At 39.0% G+C, this 12,881-nt stretch overlaps 1 protein-coding gene across 1 annotated transcript; it reads right to left on the bottom strand.

Moving 5' to 3' along the window:
• Nucleotides 1–726: 726 nt before the first annotated feature.
• Nucleotides 727–3,622, bottom strand: LOC121967266. The gene is made up of 2 exons (XM_042517374.1): nt 3,026–3,622; nt 727–1,042 (listed from the first exon to the last, which is right to left on the bottom strand). Exons 1-2 carry the CDS (start codon nt 3,323–3,325, stop codon nt 878–880), a joined length of 465 nt encoding a protein of 154 aa, XP_042373308.1. The 5' UTR covers nt 3,326–3,622; the 3' UTR covers nt 727–877.
• Between the last annotated feature and the right edge of the window lie 9,259 nt (nt 3,623–12,881).

Genomic DNA, 12,881 nt, shown 5'->3' with positions numbered 1-12,881 from the left:
TGAGTTGTATTCGACGGGATCCTAAATTAAATCCACATTAAATAACCAAATCATTACTTAATTTTCTCTCTCTTAATTTAATTTCTATTCAAAGTGACAAAAGATGACTATTTAAAGTGGCAAAAGACTTACTACGAATTTAATTTTTGTTCAATTGTGAAAAAAGGTGAAATGCTGGCTCCCAACGCCCCCGCTATACCTGACTCAAGGCCATCACGAGAAAAATAAATCAATTAATTTTTGTTCAAGCAATTATATGAAAAGGAGTCTTGGCGGACTGCGTGCAATAAATTCTTTTCATGACCCCATATTTGTGCATGTTTTTTTTTTCAAGCAATTATCTCAAACTAGATGTCTAGATCATATTTCTACAAAATATGAATGATTTGAAAATGATCCAGAAATAAAATCACCCTAGTTAAATGGTCCTCGTTGGGAAAAAAACACGAGAAGAACAAACCCGCCCACTGATTAAAAAGGCGTACAAGATCGAAGTCAACTCGGACGCTCACGAGAAGAGACAACGCAAACATGGAGACCACGACAAAGCACCTGACACTGTCCAACTTTTAATTCGAGTGTGATGATGGCCGCGTGAACCTGCTGCCATGCACAGAACTGTTGCCTACCTGCGCTTGCGCACGCAGCCCCAGCCAGGGATTTTACACACCAATGAAATATTAACCTGGGCTAATGCTTGAAGTGCGTGTGGGATTGCGACAATCCTTGAGAAAGCTACCACTCTGCTGCCATGGGCACAACAGGGGCAGCGTGCTTCATTGAAGTCTATAAAACGAGCTATACACAATGTGGCATTACCAAATACCCAAAGAACGGCTCCCAAATACAAGAATGTTGAGATTGCTAAGTTGAACAATTAGGTGGTTTGCTGGACTAGAGAGGCCTCGCTGATCGAGCAATGTTCGTGTGCTGGCCAAGCCATCCGCTCTGGTGGGCAGGGAGCAGGAGCTGGACAAGCGATGAAAGTTGGCGTGCTATGACCAGGCATCAACACGGACACCTCCTTCGAATACATTGATATCTGAAGAGAAATGTGAAAAAAATTAGACGGAAATTAACACATAGGTGGAACTTTCTCTTCCAGGTCGAGTAACTAATAACAAAGGATGCTTTCAGCTTATAGGCATGCCAACTAGATCCTACCTACATTAAATGGGAGGCTGGGAGGCACATTGCCGCATAAAAGCATGATCTGTGGATCATGCACACAAGAATACAAGGATGATGAACGATTCCAACAAATCAGTATCACAATCCGTAGAATGTAAAATAGTTCAACCAATTCTGTTCTGCATAGGAAATTTGACACAATAGTTTGCAACTTGTGAACTAACAAACACTAGATGGATTCACTATTTTATGACACAGGTAAGTTTGAAGATGAATTTCCAAGATCACTGTCTTTTTAGCTTTGCTCTTTTCTTTTATTTCTGAGTTGAGCGTTGATATTAAGTGGTACAACGCTGAAATAGAAAGTATAAGACCACTGAAAATGAAACAACACTCACATGGCATTGAGCCATCTGCAACACAAAGAACATCATATAATTGTTTCAAACCCTAAATGCAACCCCTTTATGAAGTGAGTGATAGAACGGCATTATTTCCCGGTATATAGTTGAGTTGAAAGAATAATATAGTTAAGGATCATTTTCCAACTGAATTAATGAAATTGTTGAAATATGAATGATGCAATCCCAATATGGAACCAAAAATAAAATACAAATAAAAAAGAGTAAATATAATAAATTATGTCACTCAACAACACAACCTGGATTATGGCAAATCATAAATATCTTTACTCATTTATCACCTAGATGAATAAAGAACTTGATACTTTCAGATCATCTAATGTAACTGAATCATTCCATAATTTGCAAGCTCTACAACTGATTTATCTTTATTCATCAAATCATTTGAAGTGCTGGGGATGCAAATTGTCTCCCGTGAATGGTCACACAAAACTCAAAATATAACAAATTTCCCAAATCCATTCCATATAACAAGTTCATTACTCCAGAAGACTCATCAATTTAGCTTTTATGATCCAATATTGGATGGAGTTAACTAACACTTTTGTGATATCTAGTTTAAGCAGGACACACCAACACTGGCATATCACTCTTAAGTAGCAATAATTGGCCAATTGAATCAATCAAACTGGAAATTGGTTGGCTAGCACATTCAACAATTGACTTGAGGGGTAACAATTGGGATGACGTTCAGAATGTAGATCTAGTTTATAAATATCCAACTGTAAGTGACAGAGTTACTCTTTAAGAATGGCATCAAGGACCACAAACAAATGTGGTAAAAGGGGCAACCAAATGAAGCCTCCCCAGTTTAACCTGTGCTGATCGACCATGAAATGCATTACTATTGTACAAAATAGATCATATAACCATCCACTAGAAGAATAGGAGATCACTTTCATACGTGAAGTCCTGAATTGTGCAAATGCCTTACCCATCAGCCATGGGAAGGTAACTCCAAATACTGTTTCTTTGTAAACTTTGGACCCTAGTGAAGGACATTTCATTTTCTAAAGATGCTTTCCTCTTTGTTTGGAGATGACAAAGTCGTTCACTATTTTGTCCTTAACTAGTGCAAAATCCTTAATTGCATTTGATATGAAAAATAGGAGAGAATGTGGAGTTCCTTGTGGTCCTTATAAACCAAGCAAGGATCTTCCTGAATGATTTTACTGTTGTAAATTCTATGTGTTGAGAATCAAGGAGAGAGGACAATAAACTTTCTATTCGAACATTTTCCAGAGTCGTTGGACCAACGGGCCAGAAGCCAACGAGGGATCTTAAATTGTTGCAGACACCTCTACAACTTATAGCCAAGGATCTTAAATGATTTATTGTTGATGAGGGGGGAATAAATCAAGAATGGGCAAGAAGACATTTTGAAACAGAGATTAGGATTCAGGACAGCTTCAGACAGGAAGAAAGGAAACAATGTGGCTGCAAAATCAGTTAAAGTAGCAAGCAGTAAGTACCTTGGGCGACGAGTACTCCATTTTGCCGGCGTGCGCCTCCAGATCCGCCGACGACCCCATCTGCACGCGAAAGTCATTACCGGCGCCGCCTCCACGGCCATCTTCGGCGAGCGGCGACCTCGAGCGAAGAAAGCGCTCGAAGATGGCCATGACGAGGAACATGGAGATGAGAACGGCAGTGGCCACGAACCCAAACGAAACCGCGTTAACGGAGTCGTCAAAATGGCGCCACCTCTCCTCCCCTCTCAAAGCTACCACCACGTTCAGCGGCGCCATCGCCGGCCCCCCGTCCTCCCTCATCGCCTTCGCATAAAAATATCCCTCAGCAGCAACCTATCTCCTTCACTCCATTCCCCCTAGCCTCCCTACTATAGTAGTATACTATCGCCTCCTCCTCCCCCCCTCTTCTCTTCTCTGGCTCAAAACGGCCTCGCCGTGCGCATCATGCCTAGTAGGTGGCAAGAACCAAAGCCAGGAGATGGATTGATAAAATTTGGGAGGAGGGGCGAGGAGGACGAAGAGACCTGATTTAGCTTTGCCGCTGCCGTGCCGTGCGTGGTAAAAGGAAGATGGAGAGGAAGAGAAAGAGAAAGAGAAAGAGAGCGTGGGGACTTTTGAAGCCTCGGGAGGAGAGCGCATGTGAGCGACGATCGACCTGCGATCGCCAATCTCGCTCTACGGCTTACTGTCTGACGAGGCAGCATGCAAAGAAAAGAAGGGCCCCACTCCACTGTTTTCACCGTCTTACCCTTTTTCTGTCACGTTAGCTTCGGTTACGCAATTGGCATTACGAGGCCGCAAATAAGCTGCGATAGCGATGGTGGAAGAGGGTGTTTCGGCCATTTTCGTCCATGACCAGGAGCAACAGGGCGCACCAAGGCTGTAGTAGCCGCGTAGGGGGCGTAGCTCTGCGTTGAAGCGTGGAGTAGGAGGAGTTGATCTGGTACACGAAAAGGTGCTGCGGTCCCGCTGCGCGCACCGAGGCTTCTGCTCTCCAAAACAAGGTCTGGGGAGGCAGACGAGAGCGAAAATAGCGCACAAATCATGGAAATGAGTGGCTGCTGTAGTAAATAATGAAATTATTAATTAAAAGAACACAAACTTAGTGGCCAAGCAAGCCTAGCTGAGAGATCAATGGGCAGTGAACAATTTGCATGGAAGAAGCAGCACCAGCGTCAACACTGCAATGGACATTTTTGGCATTGACTCAAGGCCTTGGTTCGACTTCCTTGCAAAGGGTCGAGCGGCCACGTTATGTCCGCTCAACAGCACTCTGGAATAGTGTCTCATGGGTTTAGGCTGAGATAATAGGTGGATGGCAGATTTGTGCAGGGTTACTTTGCTCGTGATGATCCTAAGATGGACGGACAGCCCACTGGAGTTAATGTAATCTGCTTTACACAGCACTCTAAAACATAAGAGATTCAGCAACGGTCTACAGTAGGCATGTATTCACTCCTGTTTAGTAAGGACAATTGCTGCAAATGGACATCAGAGTAGATGGTGCACGTGCGGCGTGCCCACAATTGAACCAAGTTTTCATCTATATCATGTTCATTTTTTCAGCAAAGGTGAAATTCATCTCTAACATCCTTTCACTATTGTCTGATATCCTGAGAGAGTAAATTAGAAAATCAAAATTCATAATCATATGAGAAAATAATTCCTTAATCTTTATCAAAATTTAATACTTATTTAATTCTATAAATTTATCGTATGATAATCAACTGATCAACTGTCTTCTGAAACACATCTATATCATATTCATGGCCTTTTAGATACTTACAATTGACATGTGTCACGTCCTTCTGATTACCAAGGAAATAACTATGTTTAAGCCAAATGCAACACGAGTCAAACATATTGATAGGTAAGACTCGTAAATGGCTCTAAATGGACCGGGATGGAACACAACCTATAACAACCCCACCCACACCTAGCATATGCTAATCTCGAGACCTATTTTGTAAGGGGGAGACCTATGATTTGAATTAATATTTAACTATTTTATTTAAAAATTAAAATAAAAAAAATAATTATTTAGGAAATAAATAAAAGAAAAATAGGAAACTTTAGTGTGTGTGTAGATATATAAATGTTACCCTACATATCTTTATCCTGCATATTTCTAAACGATCTTCATAGATTTGGACGTCCGGGCTCTCAAAAGTGAATCGAGGCCAGGCGAGCATTCGAGCGCTCGGACCTATAAGAGTCGTTCAAGAATATGTAAGGTAAGGATATACAGGATAACATTTCTTTTATATTCAAAAGTATTATAAGGACAACATTAATGTTTTATTTATTGTAATCAATCATAGACTCTAAGTACTTTCTTAAAATGCTACTTTAATGACACCCTAATTACTTTCCATATCATCATTTTAGATGAATAGAATTGAGCTAAATAATATGAAAATATATTTGAGTTAGAGCTTTAAAAATATATGTTATATTTGAATTTGATTCAAAGCTCGAAAATATAAATAATTTTAGCTAAAATTTGATTCGAAATAAAATTCCATCGAGTTTGATTTAAATTGTTTGTATTGACAGTAAGAAATTTGTACTAAACAAATACTTACATTGCTCTTTGGAGAAGAAACCAGCAAAGATCTTGTCATCGAAAGAACAATTATGAATGAATCGGACAATCTTTCGAATTCCATGAACCAAATCCCTCTCTACTAGATGTTCTCCTTGCACACTCCTTGGATGAACTCATCGTTTTTGGCTTGGGTGCCCTTTTATAAGAGGGAGATGAATCTTCCTCTACCTTCATTAATGGAGAAAGGTGAAAGAGCTGGAAGATTAATGAGAAAAAGCGCCCTTCCACCTTCTTAACTTCAAAATCTCTTACTTGTCCAAGTCAATCCATCAAGGTTATTTAGTCATAAAGACCATGTAAGAATATTCAATTCATATTGCAAGGAAAATAGTTTGTGCGACAACAAGCACACTGAGCAATTATTGCTAAAAAAATTATTATACTTAACTTAACTGCTCTATAGAACGAATCTGAGACATCAATATCTTGCTTTTACCCTAGATTAATCATTTACATCAATATGAGCATCTCTAATCGCTCATAATGACTATTATGTCGAGAGAATATTCTACATTTCCAATCAATACAATTATTCACAATCACATTTTATATATATAATAAAAAAATGATCAACCAGGCATTTTATATATATAATAGAAAATATAACTAGTTGACAGTGAATAAATATCAAATATGTAAATTAATATTAATTTTCCTTTTTAGCTACATTATATTCATTCTAATCAATCGCATTCCTAGTTATCCTCCATAGACTTAATCGTCCATAGTCAATAGAAAACATGCTAAAGTAGTAAATACTAATTAGAACTTCAAGTAGATAACTAAATAGCCACTTAGGATAAGATTGAGATTAACTTATAATCTTAAGGGTCTCACATAATATAGAAGCAGAGATCCATTCTCTTACTATCCTTATTGTTACCAAAGCACATGTAATATGAATCACATGCTGTTTTTCTCTTTACAAAAATGAGTACATATTTTTCTCAAAATTTAACATCGTACAGATTTTAATCTAAACATACCTAATGTCTAATCCTGAATTCAACATATAATTCCAATCTGGCCTTAAGCAGATTCAATAAATGGTGGATTCATTTATTTCGATTATTATATAATTGATCTCATCTTGACATAATTATCAAGGTGACCTTAACTTATGGGTATGTCTCTATTCACAGCTATATAAGCTATCCTATAAGTAACGATTTTATCTCTATTTATACTTAACAAATAGAAATGATTATCCATATAAGTGGACTAATCTCAATCTGCCAACATGCTCATTGAGAGTTTATCTAAATGTAACAAATACATTTACATTAAATAGATCATGACATTTCATATATCTAATTGTCTTTACAATGTGTTACATTTTACGAAGTCCTAAAGACTTCACATGTACTTGAAATGACTCTTTAATCAATGACTTAGTAAAAGGATCTGCAAGCATAACATTTGTAAGGATATACTTAAGAATTATCATTTTTCTTGTTCATAATATCCCTTACAAAATTATATTTAATTTTTATGTGTTTGCCCTTGCTGTGATATTTGGGATCCTTAGAAAAAGTTATAGCAACTTAACTGTCACAATACACTATAACAGAATTTTCACTATCCTCAATAATTTTTAGATGCTTTAGGGACCTTCTCAACCAGACAGTTTCCTGCACAGCTGCTGCGTAAGTCACATACTCAGCTTCCATTATCGACAACACTATACAAGTCTATTTCTTATTGTTCCATAAGATGACATCATCATTTAGTAAGAAGGTATAATCAGAAGTGGATTTTCTGTCATCAAGGTCTCCCACCCAATCTGTATCTGTGTAGCCCCTTAGGCTCATGTGTGATCGTTGAAAACAGAGACAATAATCTGCTGTTCCTTTGAGTCTGAATATTTTTTTCACCACTTTCCAGTGACTCAATCTTGGATTTGACTGAAAATGACTAACTAAGCCAACATTATAGCTTATATTAAGACAAGTACACAATATAGTATACATTAAACTACCAATAACACTGATATATAATTTTTTCTTCATTTTAAATATTTCTTCAGGAGTCTTAAGATATATAATTTTGCTCAGAACAGTACCTTTTGTTGTAGGTGTTTGTTTAATATTGTAATCTAACATATGAAAGTGTTGTATCATCTTAGTGATATAAACTTCTTGAGACAAACCCTAAAGCTTTTTTGATCAATCTCTTATAATCTTCACTCCTAAGATGTACTGAACTTCTCCCATATCTATTATGTTAAATTGTGATGAAAGTCACGATTTGACTTCTATCATACACTTTATGTCACTTCCAGCTCTTAGCATATCATTAATAAATAATGATAAGATGATAAATTTTTCTTTTCCCTTTCTTAGGTAAATACAATAATTCTCATTGATTATTTTAAAACCATAAGACAGAATGACTTTATTAAATCTTATGTTCAATTATCTTGACGCTTGTTTTAACCCATATATAGACTTCTTAAGTCTACATACTCTATTCTCATGGTGTTCGGCAATATAACCTTCTAGCTATGCCATATAGATTTTCTCGTTAAGATTACCATTAGGGAAAACCATTTTTATATCCATCTAATGTAATTCCATCTCAAAATATACTACTATAACTATGATGACACGTATTGACACAAACTTCATAACTATAGGAGAATATCTTTACAAAATCAATACCCTCCATTTGGGTATATCCTTTTACAATTAAACGAGCTCTGTATCGATTAATCGATCCATCTATTTTCCTCTTGATTTTGAGAATTCACTTATTCCCAATATCTTTCTGCCCGGAGGAAAATCAACTAAATCTCAAATTTGATTCTTTCTCATAGACTATATTTCCTCATCCATTGCAATTTTTTATTTCATCATACTGAGCATCTCAATGCTTCCTCAACCGTTCAAGGTTCCTTATCGTTAACTCGGAGAATTATCAATGTTAAACCTTCTCTAAGGAATAATCTAACGACTAGATCATAGGTTAGACTGTTGAGAAATTGACTCATGAATTGGTAAATTACTCCCACTAGGTTGACTAGATTCAAACATCTCTCGTGATACCTGGTTTGCTGATAAAGATACATTATCCTCCTCCTCTATCGCAAATAGAGGAATTATCTTATCAACTTCACCTCTTGTTGAGAACTTAGTTTCAAGAAAAGTAGCATCTCTTGAATTTATTTTATAGATGGTTCCATCTTGTTGCTTACCAATGAAGACATAACCCTTAGAAGGATCAGAATATCTTATAAAGATACACTTCTTACCTCTGGATCCTAATTTTCCATATTTGTGAGTCTCATCATGAATGTAAGTAGCTGACCCCCAAGGTTTTAGATTACTCAAATTGAATTTTCAACCTATCCAACGTTCATATGGAGTAGATGGAACAAATGTAGAAGACACTCGGTTAAGTATATAGGTTACAGCTAATAACGCATCTCCCCAATAGAAAATAGACAAATTAGCTTGAGCCATCATAAACCTAATCATATCTAGAAGAATTTGATTTCTTCGTTTAGCAACCCCATTTTACTGTGAACTTTCAGGGATAGTTAGTTGTCTAATAATCCCTTTCTTATTAAATATTGTCTTAAGCTAATTAGACAAATATTCACCTCCACGATCAGTGCACAAGTTTTAACTTTAGATTCTAATTGATTCTCAACTTCGTTCAAATAACGATTGAAGCAATCTAATGCTAAGATTTGTGAGAAATCAAATATACATGATCAAAAAGTGTGAAGGTCATCAAATCTAATGTAACACCCCACCCTCCTCACTACTGGTCTGTGAGGGCGGAGAGCTACTGGACTACTAACTTTACTTAACTATCCTTGTTCACATGTTGATAGAAATTCCTAAAACTCTCGGAGAACTCAAAACATACAATTAACTAGCAGCGGAAGACTAAATGACTCATCTAATACATTCTACTCAACTCTTTGTTAATAAATTCTTATGCTAAATCCCAAGGCTTCTATAGTCCAGGCATCACACATCCATCCGCACCTCCTTGTCGCCTTCCTTTGCTATAACTTTTCCTTTCCTTTATCTGCAGTAAGAGGAAATGCATCTATAAGCAAAATTACTTAGTAAGCGCTATCTAACTCACAAAACTCGAGTATGCATGTGAATAGAAATCTAGAAGCTGAATGCTCATCTAAAGGAAAACATACTGAAATACTAAACATGTAAGCAAATCTAAACAACATGTCAGTATATAAGAAAGTTAAACTTGCTGAATTTTAAACTTATGTGAAGCTTATTTCTTTTGTTTGAAAACTTATACTTTAATACTTCAAAATAATAATCAACTTTCTTCTTGGGCCCAGGCGTAGTACCATCTTATGCGCGTTCCCTAATAGGTTGGGGTAGCGAGCCACCAATCCTAAAAGAGCAGACCTCGGTCTACCAGGGCCAAGACCTCGGAATTGGACACCTGGATTTGTTTAACGACAACCTCGGAAGTCGGGTACTAGCCTCTTAAATAAAGTAAAATACTTGTTATCTTTTATTACTTCTAATATATAATGCCTCGGCATTTTCTTTAAGCACCTTGTGTGCCAAAATCCCTAAAGTCTTGACTTTGGGATCTACTTAAGGCCTTGGCCTTTCTCTTTATTTTCTTTATCTTTCTTACACTTGTTAATACTTCTAATAAAAGAATGTTTCTTTAAAAACTGAAATGTTTAAACAAATTCTAACTTTGAAATGCATAAACAAAAATCTGCATACTATGCTAATCAAAATTCTGCATACTATTCTAATCAAGGTTCTGCATTCTATGCTACACTATTTCTGCATACTATGTAAACATAAATTCTGCACTATAATACTTAACCAAACTGCACTATAATCTTTTTCTTTAAAAACTGCATTATAAGTATTGGTGCAACCTTAGGTCAAGGTTGACCTGGTTGACCCGACTCGAGTTGACGTGACTCGAGTTGTATTTTGATGTTTGACTTGGGAAGATTGTCGGTGCAACCTTAGGTCAAGGTTGACCTAGTTGTGTTGCATGTTGATGTTTGACACTCGTGAGAGAGTTCTATTCTTGATGTGGGACAAGAATAGATGTTTGGGAGATTATTGGTGCAACCGTAGGTCAAGGTTGACCTGGTTGACCTGATTCGGGAGAAGTCCAAGTATGGAGACTTGGCACGGAAAAGTCCAAGCAGGGAGCTTGGCACTGGAAAAGTCCAAGTATGGAGACTTGGCACGGAGAAGTCCAAGCAGGGAGCTTGGCACGAGGGAAAGTCCTAACTGGAATGTTAGGCAGGGGGAAAGTCCCAGTGAGTGAAACAGGCGGTGGGAAAGTCCTAACGGGATGTTAGGCATGTGGAAAGTCCGAGTGAAGCGGAATGGGAAAGTCCTAACGGGATGTTAGGCGGTGTGGAAAGTCCCAGTGAGTGAAGCGAGGCGGTGGGAAAGTCCTAACTGGAATGTTAGGCGGTTGGAAAGTCCCTGGTGAGTGAAACCAGCAGGAGAAAGTCCTAAGCGGGATGTTAGGCGGTGGAAATCGTGAGTGAAGCCGGTGAAAGTCCGAGTGAGTCAGGCGAGGAAAATCCAGATGGATCGGGATGATTGGACATCCGGTGTTGAGAAAGTCCAAGTAGGTCAAAGGATTGACCGGACACTTGGCGGGAAATTCTAGCAGTCAAGGGTGACCGGATGCTAGAATGAAGTACCAACATGTCGAGGTTGACCGAATGTTGGTTTGGAAGACGAGACTTGGTTTGGGCAAAACCAAGTCACTAGTTATCCGATCGGTGCGGTGACCGACAAGAACCGATCGATGCTGCGATCGGTATCGTCGATGCATGGACCGATCGGAGATTCTGATCGGTCGTGGCGGCCGATCGGAGACGATGTCGCGGAAGGAAGCGAGTTGGGATCGGTCCGTGGACCGATCCAGCTATATCTCTTTTGTGTACAGTGCCATCATGATTCTATGAACCTCCGATCGGTCCGGGGACCGATCAGGAGATGGTCCACGACCGATCGGGGCTTCGATCGCGACACCTGATCGGTGCGGGACCGATCGGTGACAACGAAGCTTCACGCGCTGGGCGTCGATGCGGGCCGATCGATCAGAGTTCTAGCTGGCGCTAGTTTCTTCATCTTCTTCGCAGGTATAAAGGGGTCGAGGGCTGCTGCTGCATTCTCTCTTCTTCCTCTTCTCTTCAGCTACAGAGCTGCTGTTCTGGTGTTGAGCTCTGTTGAGTTCCTTCCTCGCAAGCTTCGCGTGAGCTTCCCCGACTGGAACAGCTGCTTCTGGACTCCAGTCGACGAGAAAGCAAGATTGGTAGAGTGCTTGTGTATTCTTACTGTATTTCTTGCTTATTCTTTGTACTTGTACTCTTTGTTTGCTGTTGCAAACGTTTGTGGCGAGGTTTCTCCACCCACAAGGAGTTGATATTAGCCGGTTCTCCGGGGACTCATCCACCGACGGATTGATAGGGCTCGTCCACCTTACGGACACGCCGAGGAGTAGGAGTATCATCTCCGAACCTCGTTACATCGCTGCGTGTTGAGGTTTGATTTCTTCTTCTGTTTTCTTTCTACGTTGTATTTCCGTTGCACTAACGAATTGTAGGAAGAAACGCGAAAGATTTGGGGTCGGCTATTCACACCCCCCTCTTTAGCCGTACGAAGGATCCTAACAAGTGGTATCAGAGCGAGGCCGCTCTTCATCGGATCAACACCCGTGGGAGCAAAGCTAGAGATGGATCTCTATGGAGAAGATGTCACGATTCAACCCTTCTACGAGTCTCACGACAACTTCACATATTGGAAGGTAAGGATGATGTATTTTCTTTGGACTAATATGTTAAATTGGTTTTGTGTACAAGAAGGGTTTTCCCCTCCGATGGATGAGGAAGGAAAACCTATCAAGAAGAAGGAGTGGACGAAAGAGCAAATCCGACAATCCGAAATCAATGACGAGGTAACGAAAATCATTGAATTTTCTTTACCTAATGATGTTTTGTGTAGGGTAGAAGGATACAATAGTGCCAAGGAGTTGTGGAACAACTTGGCCAAACTTCATGAGAAGAACTCCACTTCAAGTCATGAAGAGGAGACAAGTGAGTCATCAAGTAGCTCACTTCATGGAGATAGAGAATTAGGAGTTGAGGGTTACTCAACATCTAAGGAAGAAGAGGAGGAGAGTTCTTCTTCAAGTTCGGAGCAAGAAGAAGAAGCTTCTACCTCCGGAAGGAATGAAGAAGAGAGCTCGCATCCACCCTCATCCCTAGGTAAC

This window comes from Zingiber officinale, chromosome 3B (assembly GCF_018446385.1).
Source record: "Zingiber officinale cultivar Zhangliang chromosome 3B, Zo_v1.1, whole genome shotgun sequence".
NCBI lineage: Eukaryota > Viridiplantae > Streptophyta > Magnoliopsida > Zingiberales > Zingiberaceae > Zingiber > Zingiber officinale.
Note: the sequence above shows the minus strand (reverse complement) of the source record. Positions and strands in the feature narration are given on the sequence as shown.

Excerpts from the sequence above, each read along its gene's own strand:
- LOC121967266 (XM_042517374.1), bottom strand. The coding sequence starts at position 3,325 with ATGAGGGAGGACGGGGGGCCGGCGATGGCGCCGCTGAACGTGGTGGTA. Across the intron at positions 1,043-3,025 it reads TGGAGTACTCGTCGCCCAAG|ATATCAATGTATTCGAAGGA; the intron begins GTACTTACTGCT and ends ATTTCTCTTCAG.